This window comes from Pyricularia pennisetigena, chromosome 6 (assembly GCF_004337985.1).
Source record: "Pyricularia pennisetigena strain Br36 chromosome 6, whole genome shotgun sequence".
Taxonomy (NCBI): Eukaryota; Fungi; Ascomycota; class Sordariomycetes; order Magnaporthales; family Pyriculariaceae; genus Pyricularia; species Pyricularia pennisetigena.
In genome coordinates, this window is record NC_043744.1 from 5,333,929 (window position 1) to 5,351,648 (window position 17,720).

The 17,720-nt window shown below is 54.8% G+C and overlaps 5 protein-coding genes across 5 annotated transcripts; 2 read left to right on the forward strand and 3 right to left on the reverse strand.

Annotated features, from left to right (window-relative positions):
- Positions 1–1,584: 1,584 nt before the first annotated feature.
- Positions 1,585–4,516, forward strand: PpBr36_05311 (uncharacterized protein; the record flags this gene model as incomplete). The annotated part of the gene is made up of 2 exons (XM_029892467.1): positions 1,585–2,144; positions 2,341–4,516. The coding sequence occupies 2 exons, from the start codon at positions 1,585–1,587 to the stop codon at positions 4,514–4,516; spliced, it is 2,736 nt and encodes a 911-aa protein (XP_029750168.1).
- A 986-nt stretch (positions 4,517–5,502) lies between these two features.
- Positions 5,503–7,379, reverse strand: PpBr36_05312 (uncharacterized protein; the record flags this gene model as incomplete). The annotated part of the gene is made up of 2 exons (XM_029892468.1): positions 5,503–6,184; positions 6,262–7,379. The coding sequence occupies 2 exons, from the start codon at positions 7,377–7,379 to the stop codon at positions 5,503–5,505; spliced, it is 1,800 nt and encodes a 599-aa protein (XP_029749961.1).
- Positions 7,380–8,775: 1,396 nt separating this feature from the next.
- On the forward strand, positions 8,776–10,935 carry PpBr36_05313 (uncharacterized protein; the record flags this gene model as incomplete). The annotated part of the gene is made up of 3 exons (XM_029892469.1): positions 8,776–8,919; positions 9,016–9,285; positions 9,379–10,935. The coding sequence occupies 3 exons, from the start codon at positions 8,776–8,778 to the stop codon at positions 10,933–10,935; spliced, it is 1,971 nt and encodes a 656-aa protein (XP_029750170.1).
- A 322-nt stretch (positions 10,936–11,257) lies between these two features.
- On the reverse strand, positions 11,258–14,491 carry PpBr36_05314 (uncharacterized protein; the record flags this gene model as incomplete). Its single annotated transcript, XM_029892470.1, has 3 exons — positions 11,258–13,413; positions 13,474–14,175; positions 14,275–14,491. The coding sequence occupies 3 exons, from the start codon at positions 14,489–14,491 to the stop codon at positions 11,258–11,260; spliced, it is 3,075 nt and encodes a 1,024-aa protein (XP_029750172.1).
- Positions 14,492–15,612: 1,121 nt separating this feature from the next.
- On the reverse strand, positions 15,613–17,343 carry PpBr36_05315 (uncharacterized protein; the record flags this gene model as incomplete). The annotated part of the gene is made up of 4 exons (XM_029892471.1): positions 15,613–15,818; positions 15,899–16,583; positions 16,652–17,128; positions 17,257–17,343. 4 exons carry the CDS (start codon positions 17,341–17,343, stop codon positions 15,613–15,615), a joined length of 1,455 nt encoding a protein of 484 aa, XP_029750171.1.
- Between the last annotated feature and the right edge of the window lie 377 nt (positions 17,344–17,720).

Consider the following 17,720-nt stretch of genomic DNA (forward strand, 5'->3'; position numbering starts at 1 on the left):
GCCTGTCATAATTCTTAAAGCTACTTGAACAACGTGCACAGTCAGGTACAAATGGAACATCCCTTTTATGCACAATCGAAAGTCTAAGCAAGGTTGGCCGGTTCGGTTTTGAATTGTTTGACAAATGGAATTGAGTTTCATCCGAGCTTGTGCAGGCAGGATCCAAGCTCCTTTGCACAGGCAGGTCATACATTTTCACTCACTGGACAAGCTCCTATCAAATTGAATATGAGGATATGCGCCGTCGTACCATAAATCTGGCTCAGTTGAATTTGATTGACATGATAGGGTCAGCGGCACAACGCAGAGAACCAAGACAAACAGGGATTGGATATTCTTTGGGGGGCCACACATTGATTTTATTGGCCGGCCAATCCCGTCGTCTGCGTTGCGGAGGTAACTGAAGATGCTGACCGACCTTGGCAAGCGGCGGTGGCAGGTGTGAATTGTTTACCTTTTTTTTTTTTTTTTTTTTTTTCTCCCTGAGGGGCTGGAATGTTGCTTGCATGTAACCCTCTTTTGATCTCTTTTGATTACGGTTGCGTCACGCGTCTAATTGGTGATCGGACTCCTTATCCCTAATATTGGACGAATATCTTTTAATTCTTAGTATAATGAATGCTATATTAGGTCGTAAAATGTACTCTCTATTATAGCTTAGAGGGAGGTCTCGTCAATCGCGACTAGTTCTAGAGGGGTTGACGCCTTGACAGTTTATCAATGGAATTTGATCCAGCTGCCAGATCAAATTTATGTGCTGTATGATGGATGCGCCTCGCCAACCCCTCAAGCCCACCGCTTCTTCGAGCCGGGCAAGGTGTGGTTGATGCGACGTACCAGGACGGAGTAAACAATTCCCGTTAGACCAAAACAAAAAAAAAAGATACACTGCTCCATTCGTACCATTTTGCATTGATCAGCACCCTCAAAAGAGGTGTTCTCGACTTCTCTCAACCCATCATCATCTTGACTAGAAAAATTCAGTCTAAACTGCACCCAAGAGGAAAACTCCCTTGTGCCAATCTCGACCTTAGGTACCCTCCGGCGACAGCCACGCGACACTAGACTGGTGATTGCTCGCCAGGAACACCCGGAGCACAACCCAGGACAAGCCAATCTACGCGAACTCCACGAAGGCAGGGATAACGGACGATAGAAGGTCCAACACCACAAACTTTGTTCTCTAGGTCTGCTACTAATTGCTACCTGCAGTAGACTTTTTTTTATTTATTCTCCGTTTTCACTTCTTAGACGAATACTGTCTGCCGCCAACCTCTAAACCAACAGGAAGCCACCGCAGCGACATAGCGCCATCATTCGGGAATAAAGCAATCAGAGGGGCACGAAGATCAGGGTGACCAACACCTGGTTATCGTTCACAAAGTAAACTAGGCTCGGTACCGGGAATTCGAGACTAGAGGAGCAAAGAATTTTGTTTAGTCTGGAATCTTCCTCTTGCTTTTATTTTCTTTGTGGTTCAACCGCGGGTGGGGGTCTCGTCCATCAGAGTCGTGTGGTGTGCGCGTCAACAAATGAGACGGCGCCGCCCGGGGGAACGTTGCTTCTCCAGGCCGAAGACGTCTGATGTCCTACACAATGACAGCTCCAGCCGGTGCTCCTGGCCAACCCCAATCCGCCAGCGCAAACAACCACTACAACACCACAACGCCCACCGGTACTCCGACGACGGCGCAATTCCACAACCTCAGCAATAGCGGCGGCAAGTCCCTGCCCCGTCCGCCGCGCAAATCAAACCTTTACGGCCTGGCAACCGCGTCGAGCCCGAACCTCAGCACATCCTACTCGCGTCTCGCCGCCCCGCAGCACGGCCTGTCCAGAAAGGCCTCCCAGCAGGCCTTGACACCAAACTCTCTGGCCGCCATCCCCGATGACACAGAGTCGTACGCCATCGGGACAGTCTTGAACGACTCTGAAGCGATGCTGCCGCCGCCGCCGCCCCTGACCCCGGGCAGGCCGTCCGGCGATGGCCACATCGCCATCGGCGACACAGTCGATGTGCCTGGAAATATGCATGGGACCGTTCGCTTCGTTGGCAATGTTGACGGTCGCAAGGGAATATTTGCCGGCGTCGAGCTGCATCCAGAATTTGCGGCACGGGGCAAAAACAACGGCGATGTCGACGGGTGAGATTTTTTTTTCCTCCCCCCAATCTCTGCTCCGTCTGCTAAGATTTCCCACCTGCACCTTCCCGTCTACCCGTTAATCTACCCTTCCCTTACTCCTCTACAGCCGAACGTACCTTTCCTACCAGCAACAGTCAGACATGTCTCATCTATCCGAATACTACTTTGCAGAGACTGACCATGTGTGAATCTTCAGTGTATCGTACTTTACGACCACAAAACCAGGAGCCGGGATATTTCTGCCTCTCACTAAAGCCGTCAAGCGAGACCTGGCACCGTCTTCAACTGGCTCGTATCCCATGACACCAATGAATCCTCCATCCGGCCTAAAGGTCGGCAATCAAAACTCAACAAACTACACACCTCCAACACCATCAATACCAAAATTTAACCAATCCACTGGCCCTGGCCGCGCACCCAGCCCTCTGGGCAAAAGGCCAAGCAGGCCTTCACTCGCACGTCCAGAGTCGCCCATCCGACGCCTGCAGATGACCCCCAACCCCCGCCCAGCCATCGCTACCCCAGGTTCTAAGGTGCCGTCGAGGTACGGCAGTCCGACCAACAAATTCTCCCAGAGCGTCCGCGGAACCGCCCCGGATCCCGCCAAGCGGGCATTGAAAAACGCCCGAGATGCTGGCATCGGCCCGCGGAGCGCATCTGCTCTCGGAAACCGTGCACCTTCAGCTGCGGGGTTCACAGATGACGAGGCTGCGCCCGTCGGTCTCAACCGGAGTGGTACCAACGGCAGCTTGGGTTCCGTGTCGTCTTTCCAAGCCAAGCTGCAGAGACCAGCATCGCGCGCCAATGGTAGAGCCAGTCCTCACCGTCGTAATGAGAGTGATGAGCTGGAACGGCTTCGAGTGGAGCTAGCCGATCGGGACCGGCAGCTCAAGGAGCAGGTACAGCTGGTGGTTGAGATGGAGACCAGCCTCACTGAGCTGCAAAACTTCATCTCCAAGCAAGGATCGCAGCAGCAGCAGCAGCAGCCACCTACAAGGCGGGGCAGCTCTGAAGATGACAAGGACGTCACACAACTCCGGGCATTGCTCCGGGAAAAGAACGAAAAGATCGCAATGCTTACGGCCGAGTTTGACGCACACAGGGCCGACTTCAGGAGCACTATTGATACACTGGAGATGGCAAGCACCGAGACAGAAAGGGTGTACGAGAAGAAGCTTGAGGAGGTGATGCAGGAGCTGCAAGACTATCAAGAGCGCACTACTGACGTCAACGCTGTGGCAAGGCAACTCAAGCAGTTGGAGGAACTCGTGCAGGAGCTCGAAGAAGGATTGGAAGATGCACGAAGGGGAGAGGCTGAAGCCCGTGGCGAGGTCGAATTCCTCAGGGGCGAGGTGGAGAGAACGCGGTCAGAACTGCGCCGCGAGCGCGAGAAGTCCGCTGCAGGATCAAATGGAGCAGGGGCTGGAAATGGCAGCGGCACCTCCGTCTCTAAGGAACTGGAGCAGAAGGAGGACGAGATTAGAGGTCTCAAAGCCATCATTCACTCCTTGAGTCGGGACTCGATCCCAGGCATTCCAGGAGAGGATACGAGCAAGACGCCAACGTCCGCTCACGGCGGACCACGAGGTCACCTCTCTGACGACTCTGCTGGTGACCGCTTGGCCCGCGAGAGACTGGAGCGTGAAGTTGCCGAGCTCCGAGCCCTGCTGGATGCTAAGAATAGCCGTGAAGAGGAGATCATGCGCGAGCTGGACACATTGCGTAAGGCTGGCGGTAGCGGCAGCCCCGTGCTTAGCAAGAACCGGGCTAGTGTTGCGACTATCGTGCCCACGGGCCAAGTCAACGATGGGTCATCGGTGCGAGATTCTAGGGATACAGTCATCCTCGCCGGAGACGACCAGCCACAACAGAACGGCCACACGCCGAAGGCTAACGAGCCGCGCTCCCCACCACGGGTCAAGACGCACGTGCGCGTGGCGACGCTCGACACCATGCCTGAGAGCGACGCCTACTCCACCGCAACGGATAATAGCACCCTCTACTGCGAGCTATGCGAGACGGCCGGGCATGGAATCCTCAACTGCACAAACATGTTTGGCGGCAACGGGGCCGCAGCCGGCGGCAACGACAGCGTCAAGACGCCGTCGCCCACATTGACCAAGAACGGCGGGCTCAGCCTGACGGTGCCGCACGACTCGGTCGACGCACCGGCGCCGCTGTCGCCCATAAAGACCAAGACGCCTCCCTCCGTGCCTGCTGCGGATGCCGCACAGGCCCATCCGAGCCTCATGGAGTCGGGGCCCGTGGCTGGAAAGGAGAGCGGGGTCATCGACGCCGAGAAGTGGTGTGCGCTCTGCGAGCGGGACGGGCATGACAGCGTCGACTGTCCGTTTGAAGACGTTGCGTTCTGAGGAGGGCAATACACAAACAGCGGTGCAAAGATTCAAAATTGGCACATCCCATGGCTAAGGTACTGAGTTCTGTGCAGCATGCGTAGCTTTTGCTGCGTCTTGTGTTGTAATCATGCGAGCGACATCTGTGCTTATCGCCTGATTCTTTTCAAGGTAACCTTGTGTTCTTATTAAGTTGTTCTTCGGTTCTCATTATTCCCTTCTCATGACCCACGATACCACTTTTCTTTCTTGTTTGGGCTTTGATGTTCCTTACAGTTATTGCACGGGGGGAAAAGCCTGGGAGGGCCTCGCTGAGACTAGGCGAGGAACGATGCGGTGCATTGCCATGACGAAATGAGGATACTTGTATACATAATTTAATTTAATTTTACAACCGCCATTCGGAATGATTGTTGGTCTTGATTTGCAGCCGCTGACAACTGTAGACTATGTGAGAATGTTTGTATCTGCTATCTGATCTTTTCCTCCGTGAAGCCTTCTTCCTGGATGAGTCGTCATGAAACAACACTGTTGAGCTCGCTTGAGATGTTCGTCAAACACTCATAATTCTTCGGACCTGCACAAATCTCACAAAGACTTGATCGCTGAAAGAAAATAGGGGAGTACCCCCGAGATGCATACTGATTTGTCACATCGCGAAACCTCCAATCCACTGCGCTGCTCATAGACCCTACAGTCGGCCCATTGGATCTCAAGGCAAGATGGCCGAGTTGGTTATGGCGTAGGATTAAGGTGTTTAATCCATGTTTCCTATGGAGAAATCCGCGTGGGTTCAAGTCCCACTCTTGTCAAGAACTTTTGTTTTTAGTTTTCTTCTTTTTGATCCTGCTACCCAATTGAATTGGGTTAGATCAGCGTATTTTTTGAGCTACCTTTTTGGTGTGCGAAGGCAGATAGATCTTGAGGGATTGCCAGTATTTACGCGGTTGTCGGAGATATAGGCTGGGGTGTCGTTAAGTTTGCGACGTGTAAACTACCTAAATCTAGTTTTCAGCTTGTGGTTGTTCCTCATCGTCCATTGACTTTTCGTTGACCACCTCTGGTCCGCCATTATCCTCATCCCCGTCTTCAGTTTCCACACCATGAGTCCCGTTTACCCCATTGGTCTCTGTCTCTGTCTCTTGACGTCGCGAATTAAGTGTGTTGCGATAGACCAAGATGCGCGCATCCTTCCCTGCGCTCACCATGGTGTCCCCTACGACGTCCACCCAGAAGCAGACACCGTCGTGCGCTGCTATCTTCTGCACGATCTCCTTGCTCTTGACATCCCAGAGGACGACGTGTCCGTCCTCGCTGGCGCTGGCGACAAAGGCCTGCTGCCTCGGCTGGCGCTGTTTCCGGCGCGGATGTCCGTCTTGGTCGTCACCATCATTGTCGTCTTCGTCGTCATGCCCGCCGTTTCGCTGCTCGTCTTCAACCTCCTCCTCCCCGTCTTGCACGACGCCGAAGCAACCGCCGATGCTGAAGCCTGTGTTGACGTGGCCTTGGTATGTCTTTTTGACCTTGCTCGGATGTGCAATGTAGTCCCATAGGCGGATGCAGCTGTCGAGGTTGAAGGCCAAGATGTAGCGGCCGTTGGGAGAGAAGCATACGTTGGTGACTGCGGGGTTATCCTCGTGTACTAGGGTGCGTAGGCATTGGCCAGTTGCAGTGTCCCAGATGCGACTAGGTACACAGATGACACGATTAGTATACTGGACACCAAGAAATGGACCGCAAGCGTATTGTGTTAGGAATCTTACATTAGCCCATCGGTTGAGCAACTGACGACCAGCGTCCCGTCGCGGCAAAAATCTATTCCGCTTACCGGGTCACTGTGCGCCGGAAGACTGCGCATCAGGCGACCTGCCCGGACGTCCCACAGAAAGACAGCCTCGTCGTAGCTCCCGCTAGCCAGTATGTTGCCCTTGGGCGAGAACGCCAGGCAGTAGACGTAGTTGTGATGGCCCAGGAGCGGTCGCCTGGTTCCCCGGGCGGGGCCCCCTCCACCGCCGATTCCAATGCCCGACGCGCCCGAGATCCTGGTGCCGCCGTGCGTGCGGCCCCGCTCGACATCATCATCATCACCATCCTCGGTGCCGACGGCGTGCGCGGGCTCGGCCGTGATGCGGTCCCAGAGGCGAATGGCCTTGTCGTCGGACCCAGTCGCGAGGGTGCCCGAGTCCGGGCTCCAGGCCAGGCACGACACGCCGGCCATGTGGCCGACTAGGGTGTCGATGTGGGCGCCCGTCTCGGCGTCCCATATGCGGGCGGTGCCGTCGGCAGAGGCCGAGGCGATCCAGCGCCCGTTGGGCGAGATGCGCACCTGCGCGATGGGCTGCGAGTGGCCGCGTAGTTCCAGCCGGCGCTTGTAGCGCACGCGCACGCGCTCCGGGGGTTTGCTTTCGGCTGCTGGAGTTGGGGAGGAGCCGGTCGAGCGGTAGCGGGTGCGAGAGCGCGAGCGAGAGCGCGATTCGGAGCGTGAACGTGACCGGGACCGAGAGCGGGAAGAGCTGTCGCGCCTGGATCGGGAGCGGCGGCGGTCGGAGGAGCGGGAAGTGGACCGAGAGCGGGAGTGTGAACGCGATCGCGACCGTGATGTCGGTCTTGATCTCGACCGAGAGCGGGGTGACTGCGTTCTAGAGTATGACCGCTTCTCTCGAGACCGCCTGGCGTCGTCGTCTTCTTTGGGGCTGCCTGATCTTGACCTGCTATTGGGCCTGCCAGTACGTATCGATAACTCTGGGTGCGCGACATTGCTTCCAGGGGAGTGAGCCCCATCCGCTTCTTCGTTGCTGTCATCACCGGCTACCCTCCGGCGTTTTGATGGCGGCTCTGCGGCGGCTGGGTCGACGGCGGGCGAGGCGCTGGGGCTAGCCATGGCGGCGTTATGATGCTTGTTGAGCTGCCTCTATCTGATTGCGACTGGTTGCGGGAGGAGATGGTGTGGTAATTAAGATAGGATTTAAAGAGTGGGGTCCGCACTCTGAATCAGGTTGAAAGTTCAGAGAAATTTATTCACAAACATGTTCACATATACTTCAACCAAAGGTGTTTGTTTCTATGGTGTTTGATGATGATGATGATGATGATGATGATGATGATGATGATGATGATGATGATGATGATGATGTATGCAAGGGAGCATCAAGTTCTGCCCCTCCACACCGACAGAGAGCTTGTACCTTGCAAGCTTGCCAGGCAGGCACCCTTGGAAACGGCACTTCCGAGTTTTTGTGTTGCTTGTACTTGTAATAATTTATTTTGGTTTTTGTTTTCTTCCATGCCTTTGAATTGAATTTTTTCATTTTATGTCATGCATATCTAGTATGCACTATATGTATAATGAAAGCCAAATGCACGACAGGGATCATTGATCATCTCACCAGTCCACATGCCTGCCTCTCTTCCTTCCTTCCCGATCGCGTCGGAATTTTATGGTACGGTCAGAGATGTAATGTCGCGTTGCATTAATAAACTGGTGGGGCTTCCACTGGACCCCCAAAGGCCTTTAGCACGGCTTCTCATTGGCCAATTGTTCCCTTGCGGTGCCACTACTTAATTTCCCCTCGAACCCGTACCACGACCCCTGGCCAAGGAAGACTGCAACCATAATGACTGCGGCAAAAAAATCACGAAAGAATCTTATTTACATGCCTTTGCCAACCGACGATCCCTTTTTCCCCTACACCGGTGCACAAAAGTGGTGTGCACTCTTTACTCGCAAGTTATATCTCGGTGAGAGACACGGTTAATGCCATCATCCATCATATTTGATCGAGGCGCAGCAGAAGTTGAGTCATCGGTAGCGATGTTGATGGCACAGACTTCTCTCGCCAGCGTTTCGAGGTTGTTTGTTTTGTTTACTTTGGACACGAAGTACCCATCTTTCAGGCCTGACATAGTTTACTACTACGTTGGACGCCTGACTCCCCAACTTGGCGATGGTCGGTCATCATAGTAGAGATGGGTTAGTGGCCGTGGAACCCTTGTCATTAATTACTACGATGAATATTAATCCGTCCCCAAGAACTGTGCCCTTCTCTGCCCTTGTCCGTCTTCCCCCCTGATCTGATTATGATTTAATCTTTCCGCTGCCCTCTTGTTGTCTTGCACAAAAATAGACAAAAGATACCCTTTGGGTTTCGTCAACTTGTTAATTCGCTACTCGGCCAAGCCGGCTAGCCCTTTGCTTGCTTTGCTTCCCTACCAGAATGTGGACAGAGCGTCTTTTCACACCAGACCTCTCGACCCCTACGCCATAGACCTCGACGACAATGGACCTCCTTCCAACAGAAATTAACATTGTCACTCTCAACTGCTGGGGCTTGCGCTTCGTCTCCAAGTGGAGAAGCGAGCGTATCCTTGAGATTGGCCGTCGCTTATCGGCCACCGCGCCAGGCATCGTGGCACTCCAAGAGGTTCGTTGTGTCTTGTTCTACTGCTGTGGAACGTCCAGCATTTCTTTGGCCTGGCACGTCTTGCTACTGAACACTCGGTCCTAACAAGTCAAATAGGTTTGGAGTGGGGAAGACTATGAAATCCTCCGCCGCGAGACCCGTACGGTGCTCCCATACGGCAAACAGTACCACGCCGGCGTATTTGGCTCTGGCCTCGTGATCCTCTCAAGATGGCCACTGGAAGAGAGCTCAATGTTTCAGTTCCCTTTGAACGGCCGGCCGACTGCTTTCTTCAGGGGGGACTGGTACGCTGGCAAAGGTGTTGCCCACGCGAGGATCCGCTACGGGCCGCTGAAGAGCCAAGTCATTGAGGTCTTTAACGTACATGTAAGCCCGTCTTACCATTCAAGAGTGGCCGTATAGCCCTTCCTCTGAAGCTGTCGGCATGGCGGACTGACGCGCCACGCAATGAACCTCTAGACGCATGCAGCCTACGAAACAGAAGAAAAAGATGCCTACGCGGCGCACCGCGCATCCCAGGCTTGGTTCTTCGCCAAGCTCCTTCGCAGCGCCTCCGAACGTGGCCACCTGGTCGTCGGCCTAGGCGACCTTAATGCGCCACCCTTTTCCCTACCACACCGGCTTGTGACCGGCCATGCGCCGGTCCGCGACGCCTGGCGCGTCTTACACCACAGCCACCTGGACGACGAGACCCCCGAGGATCCGAATCGCCACCGCAGGAAACCACCCACAGCCGACTTCAACCTCCGGCAAAACGGCGTCACCTCGGACAGCGTGTTCAACACGTGGCGGTGGGACAGTAAACGACAGAAACGGCTGGGCCCACCGATGGGAGGAAAGGTGATCACGCGCAAAGCCAGCCGCCACCTAAGCCTTGTCGAAGTCAGCGACCTACGACCCGAGCAGCCCATGAGGACGGCCCGGTGGCAGGAGGACAATGGGGTGCCTTCGGATGCGCCAGACCCTAAGGGAAAGAGGATAGACTACGTCTTTGCCGGCACGGGAGATCCGGCATTAATAGGGGGCGTGTGGACGGTCAGGAATGCCAAAGTCGGTATGGTAGAGCGCCATTCAGAGCTGGGCTGCTCCCTGAGCGACCATTTTTCCGTCGAGGTGACGCTCAAGTTCCACCCGACAATGATTCCAACTGGACCGGAACCTCCTACGCCGAGGAACATACCTTTACCTCCAGAGGAGTCGGAAAAGGCCATACCCGTCCCTCCTCGCACCCCGCTGTCCCCCGTGGCAAACAAAAAAATCACACCTAGGGCGTCGGCAATGTCGTTCCAGGAAGCCGTCAAGCAGAAGATGCGAGAGCAGGAAAAGGCGCAACAGGACGCCGAGGTCGCGACGAACAACGACGGAGCCACCATACTGGTCGAGAGGGGCACATACCTATCCAGCCCGGCCCCGTCCCTCTCCGACGCTAACGATGAAAATGGGGACGGCGACGATCGGTACGAGCACCACGAACAACAGCAGCAGCAGCTCGCCCGCACAAACACCCTCGCCGGCTCAGTCATGACGCTGGGCGGCGCCCGGCGCGAGTCCACCCACGGCGCGGCATCCCAGGCCGTCCCGCCGGCCCTGTACGACGAGGTCCTCGCCCTGACCAGGGCCTGCGCCAGCAGGGAGGAGAAGCAGCAGCTGTGGCGCGCCTTCCACTTCTTCGCCGGCGCGCTGCTGTGGGTCGCCTGCCTGGTCGCGGTCTGGTTCGTCCCGGCGGGACTCGGCTACGTCACTTTTATCCTCATCCTCGTCGGCGGCCTGAGCCTGGCGGCCGGGACGGTCGATGGCCTGATCGCGCTGCTGTTCCTGTCGTCGGAGCTCAGGTCGCTGAGGGAGCTCGAGTGGGAGGTGATGAACGCGCGGTCGGCGGCGGCGGCCATCGTCGTGCCCAGCACGGCCACGAGGGCTGCCGCCGCCGCCGCCGCCGCTGGCGCCGGGAGATTGACGGACAGGAGCCATGCAATATCCACGACGACGGCCACTACTTCAATAAACAAAAACTGGTAGACGATATTTTTTCTATGTTTTTTCAACTGGGTAAAAGTTTGGAGGATATTAATAACGATACACAATAACGATATGACTAATCGAATATTTATTTTGTTTGGAGCCCTGTCCCGTTTAGGGTGTCCCCGGCCTTGATGCTCTCACGTCCTTGCTCCCAACCATGTCCTCCAAAGGCCAAAAACCAAACCAGCTAACCTATCCTTGCTTCATCTACAAAAAACTTTTTGGACATCTCGGACAGCCTGCCCTAGAAGAAGCCATTTCTACATAGGCATATTCCCAGGTCATTCGATATGAAATGCCAAAGTTAGGAATATCATGCTCAGAGTATGTCTCCGTGGCCGAGGAGGCTTCTTCTGCCATCGTCATCGCAGCCAATATAGTGTCTTTGGAACCCATTTTCACCAAGCGAATTGGCAGCACCTCGAGCCTTGGCATCGGTCTCAGCATTCAACGCCGAGACCATTTCCTGTAACGCACCAGGCCTGATGCGCCGCCAAGTATAGCCCAGGAACGCGTTTCTCTTCCTCAGCTCGAGCACGATACCTTTGGTCTGCCTGTCGCGTAGCAGCCTGTCCCGCGGCCGCTTCTTCTCCTTGCGCCCATACAGGCGCACGAACCTGCGCAGGATCTCGCGTTGCTCGACCGTCAGGTCGGGAAGAGACTCGATGCGCAGGTCGATGTTTCGCAGCCGCAGCGCGTCATACGGTACTTGCACCCAGTGACGTGCCGCCTTTTGGATGCTGCGTCGGAATCCGCGCAGCCACGCCGCTATCTCAGCCTCGCGCACTTGCTGCCGTGTCAGCGCCGTGACCACACCGCCGTTGTAGTTTCGCGACGTAGGCGGGCTGTCCACGGGGCTGTCCGCCGCCGTGAATATAATGGTGGTTGCGCCGTTAACGTGGTCTGCTGGGCTTGTGATCGTGGCGGCTGCGTCGATAACAGTCGTCTCGGCCTCGCCATCTCCAGGTGTGGAAGGTTCTGTATCGGACCAGTCGCTGATGGGATCTTCATCCTCGTCGAAATACTTGGTGTCGTCCGCACTGCGGATCTGCGGCACAAATGGTGGCGTGAGCTTGTGCATATGCTCCCACGGAATGTTGCGAAACCATCGATGTGCCTTGATGTCCTCGGCATCGTAGGGGAACACAAATCGCCCAGCCAGATCTCTGTTGCTGTTACTACCCTGACTAGTGCCTGCAGCAGGTTCTGAGCCGGCAGTACCATAGGTCCCAGCAGCAGCCATATCCTTGAAAACATATCGCCGCGAGCACAGCCTGTGCTGCTTGTCGGTTATCAGGCTCATCATCAGCTGCTGGCAGCGTGGACTGACTTCAGGGCGTGAAGGAAAGGCAAAGGTGGAATTGTGGTTTACGATGTTCTGCTTGGTCTGGTGGCGGCCCTCGTCGCTCAGGAAAGGCGTGTGGCCGTAGATGCACTCGTACAGGATGACACCGACGCTCCACCAGTCGCAACGCCCGTCGTACTTCTCGCCTCGCACCACTTCAGGCGCCATGTATTGGCTAGTGCCGACTACGCTGGTTGCCCAGGTGCGGTTGCCGCAACGGTTACGCCACGCCAGCAGCGGCTCCCTCGCTCCTCCGTCAGTCCCAGCCGTCTTGGTGCAGTTGCCGTCCAAGTTTACATCCTCCCCTGGCCCCGGATCCTTGCGCTCGTGCTTCTCCAGCCCATTCATGATGTTGCTGGCCCACTTCATAGTCATGCGTACGCTCCGCCCCTCCCGCCGATCCTGCTCGTCGCCCTCGACCCTGAGTCCTAGCCTCTGCAGCATCGAGTACCGGTGGTTGTTGTAGTAGGCCGTGTCGTGGCTCCAGTGACCATCAAAGGCCAGCCCAAAGTCGCTGATGCGGAGGTGGCCCGATGCACTGATGAGAAAGTTGTCGGGCTTGATGTCGCGGTGGATGCAACGCAGCGCATGTGCTGCCTCGACGCACAGCACCATTTCGGCCGCGTAGAAGCGCGCCACCTGCTCTGTAAGTGTTGTCTCGCGTATCAAAAGGCCCAGGAAGTCGCCACCGGGCATGTACTCCATAACAAGATACAGATTCGCCGCGTCCTGAAAGCTCGCGATCAGCGGTACGATCCACATGGAACCATCCGACGCCACAAGGAAATCCCGCTCCGCCCGTAGGTGACCCTCCTGGCTTGTGCGCAACATTGTGCTCTTGCGGATGACCTTCATAGCGTACACGGCCGGGCCTGGGGTCCTGCAGTATTGCTGTTGCAGTGGTTTCTGGGCCTCTCGTCGGTCCCGCACCAAGCGGACAACACCAAAACTACCCTTACCCAGGATCTTGATGACGTCGTAATCGTTTTCGCAGATAGCGCGGGTAGCAGTGAAGCTACTGTCTTTGGGTGGATTGAGAGCACGGATCGAGCGAGCCTTCATGACGCGCATCTCACGCAGGTGGTCAGATTCAACGCGGTTGAAGCTGTCAATATACAACTTCTGCCGGACTTCCTAGTCCTCATGGCTCATTATCTGCGCATCGTGGCGCAGGCCGCCTTCAAGCACACGTAAGCGCATGTCTCGAGGGGTTGGGCGTGACAGAAGCTCGTCATAGAACGTTTCCAGGTAGATCTTCGCTGCTGCCGCTCGCTCAACCGTGGCAATGGTAGGTACAGGACTGGCAGTGTCCTCTAGTGGCTTCGTTTCCTGAATTGGTGCCAGAGGCCCCTCAGGACTGCAGCGTGTAACGGGCGCGCGGCGCCTCGCAGGGACGATACTCTTCCTGCAAACAGAATCATCGTGGGGTCTGTCAGGGTTGTCGGCACCATCCTTATCCTTTGACTGGGCGGCAATCTCTTTGTCTTTAGATTTGGCTGAGCCTGAGAACTTAGAATCGACTGATGTCATGCCAGTCGAAGTGGTGTTTGGTGCAGAGAAGACCTGCGAACTGCGGGCTACAGGCTTGTAATCATTGGTACTGATATTTTTGTTGCTGGCCGCGTTCAGCGTCGACGACGAGACTGGTAAGAACACACCGGCTGGTTCAGAAGATGCCACAGCTACCGTGGGTGCGGTCCCGGCAGCTTCAAGAGATAGTCGAGCCTTGTGTTTGGAGCGGTGCACAACCGTATGATCTATCGAGGGCTTGAAAATAGATAATGAAACCTTCTTGACGATGCTCATGGGGCTGTCCCGCGGCGGAGAGGGGCGCCGAGACGTCGTCGTGCCGTGTGGGCTCCCGGGCCGTTCCAAGATAGATATGCTGGAGCCTGAGGACGACATAGAAAATTGATTTGGCCGATTATGTTAGTGTTTCCTGTTATCATGTTCCCCTCTTGGAGAATTTATGAGCGTGAAGGCTTTCATACTTCTATTCGTCAGCGCCCGGAGAGCAGAGCTGACCTTGGACTCCCTGCGCGGCAACTTGGTCTGAAATGATGACCCGCCACTGCTATTACCCGCCTGCGATGCAGAGTAGTAACCCTGTTCATGACCCTGCAACGGTTCTCGAGGTTGATCTTCCTGCTCCAATAATATTGTATCAGAGCCACCCAGGACTTTGCCTGCGGCTCTTCCTCGCAACATCATGTATGTTTATTCGCCGAGGAATGGATTCAATGGTTTCTTATCGTGAACTTGACGAGATAAATATCCAAATTCAAAAACGAATGGAACAAGCCTAGAGTAATGTGCCGGAGCTGTAGTTTCTGACGATATCAACCCCAAAACAAAATGAAAGAGAAAATACTGAAGACTTTTGTGGATAAGTGACTCATGGGAATAAAAGCCACAACAATTTGGCAATGACTTCTAATGTCTGTCGTTGAACGTCACCTCATCGCAGCAAAGAAAAAAAAAAAAAAAGAATGTTCTGTCTTCTGTCTTCCAGTCTCGCAGGTTCACAGATCTTGAGCAGGAATTTGCCAAAGCCCTTCCAGCGGCAAAGGAACAAGATCGCGTAAGAGGAAAGAGGTTTCCATGTTTTGTCTCTTTCCTTTTTTTTTTCCCCCTTGGGAAGTCGCTTTTGCTTGATGACAGACACACAGCTACATGCGAGCTATTTTAGGTAGGTAGGTGTGTACCTACATACCCCCTGTGCCTGAGCTTTGAGTAGCTCAGGTTGAAGGAAAGCCGCGCCTGTATTCCACGCAAGTGGTCAAAAGGCCGGAATTTCTAAGGCATTTTCCAAAGTGCTTTAGGTACATCCTATCTTAGGAGGTTAATACCTGGTCGACCTGCACCAAAAGCTGAGAACACATGATACAAGCATGATCAAAGCTGGACGAGCCCATGAACCATTAGAGTAGGTAGTTGATTTATCCCAAGGCCAAAGGCGGGAAAATACCCTCAAGACTTTGTAATCTGCAAGATAAAGTCGCATCATGAATTGAATTAGTCCAGACATCTACACACCTAACTCTAATAGAAAAACTACGGCGGCAACGACAGCTCGTTTAATGAAGGAGAGAAAGTTTTACAATTTTTATTTTTTATTTTCCCAAACTAAACAGAAAGAAAGGAAATCTTCACAATGTGTCATGGTAGTTATTAGACGGTTTCTCATCTGAGTGGGAAGGTTGCCGATATAAACCAAGTTGCCGAAACGCCTCCCGAAACCCAGATCCTTTCTTTTTAGACAAGAGTCTTTTTTCACTTTTTACTCATTCGTTTGATTCCTCACTTGATCTCTGCCATATAGTAGGCCTTTACTTGATCTCCAGAAGCTTGACGTCGAATACAAGCGTGCTGTTTCCGGGAATGCCAGGGACACCTGAGCTTCCATAGGCGTGCGAGGGAGGGATGGTCAGACGGCGCTCTCCACCAACAGCCATGCCGGCGACACCAATGTCCCAGCCCTTGATAACCTCACCCTTGCCGAGCTTGAAGCTGAAAGGAGGGCCCTTCTTGTTGGCTGTCAAAGGGGGAAATAACTGTCAGCGAATGCTCATCCATAATCAGGAATGTTGGGCACAATAAGCTGAGATAACTCACCATCAAACACCTTGCCGTTCGTAAGCTTGCCAATGTAGCGCATGCTGACCTTGTCACCCGACTTAGCAACACGGCCCTGGCCAAGCTTGCGGTCGTCAATAGTGATGCCCTGGACGGTCTTGACACCGAGCGAGGCCTTGCCGTTGGCCTTGGGCTTCTCAGCCGAGCCGGTGGGACCCTGCTCCAGGTTCTTGGCGAACTGGACCTTCTTGTCACCCTTGGCGGGGGTGGCCTTCTCCTTGGACTCGGTCTCGACAGCCTCGCCCTTGTTGTTCTTGAGCTTCTTCTGCTGCTTCTTGCTCAGCTTCTCAGCCTCCTGGGCAATCTGAGCATCGAGACCCTCGGCCTCCTCGTCCTCAGCGGGGCGCTTCTTGCCCTTCTTGCTGTCCTTGGCCTTGACCAGCTTGGGAGCCTCCTCCTCATCCGTGTCGATCTCCTCGACGCGCATAGAACCGTCGATCTCGTCGAGGTCGTCGCTCGAGACGGACTCGCCATCGCCGAGAACATCCTCCATGTCGGGGGTCAGGTCGTACTCGTCTTCGCTGTCATCCTCATCGTCGCTGTCCTCCTCCTCGATGTCGGGAATGACGTAGTTTCCGGTAAGGTGGATCGAGTGTGTGCCGCTGACGACGAAGTAAGCCCTCTCACCCTCTCCGATAACAATGTCAAGAGGCTGCTGGAAGTTCTATAGACGAGAGTCAGGTTAGTATCGGTCTTCCGAGATTGCGCAACCTCTAGTAACAAAACACGAACCCTCTCAAGGTCGAGCGTGCACAGAACGTGCTCCTCCATGTCGACACCCATGTCCGAGTCGTCATCATCGTCCTCGTCCTCTGAGTCCTCATCGTCGTCCTTGGTGGCAGGCGCCTTGCCCTTCTTCGACTTCTTAGACTTGGAGCCGGCGTCAGCCATCTCCTCGTCCGAGTCCTCCTCGTTGGCAGCAGCGAGAAGCTTCTTCAGCGCAGCCTCCTGGCGAGCCTTCTTAGACTTGGAAGGGTCGGACGGGCCACCGTTGGCCTCCTCCTCGTCATCATCATCCTCGGAGTCGTCGCCACCATCGGCGAGGAGCTGCTGCAGGTAGTCGTCATCCTCGTCGCTGTCCTCATCCATGTCGGGGTTGACCGTCTCCTTGACGAGCTTGAGTGTTGAGCGCGGCACGCGAGGGACCTTGCCATCCTCATCGGCCTCGGGCTCCTCAGTAGGATCGATGGCGGCCATTGTGATGCGGATCTGGCAGCGCGTTAGAATACTCAGACAACAAAACGGGGCTATCGAGCGTTGCTGTGCCGCTGCGTGCGGTCAAACGCAGAGAGCTCGATATTTGCGTGCGCCGACACAGCTTGAGGTATCATACTTACAGTAGCAGGGAAGTCAATGGCAGCAGGCATCGGCTCGTCGCCGGCCGGGACGCGAAGTCCGTACAAAGCGGCGGGTAGAAGAGGCATTTTGACTAGAGGTTATTTGAATATGTCGCTTGATTTGACAAAATGAACCAGCTTGTCAAATGGAAAGATTCGCAGGCAGTGAGTTGGCGCGTAAAGGTTTGAGAATTAAATGGTAAGATGCCAATGTACAATGCAAAGAAGAAAAAAAAATTTGTTTCCAGTGATGATCGCGAAGCCTCTGCGCTTCTCCAGAATTTTTTTTTTTTTTTCTGCTACAAAGCTCAGCCGACCAAAGGCAATGTAACCCCACTGATAAGGCCTTATCATTGACTTCACCAGGCAACCGGCGGGACTTTTATGCATGGAAGCGGGGTCCTTGCCGCCGTGGAGACCAGGGTCATGACAGGGGTGCAGCGAGCAGGAGCGGTATAGGTCTA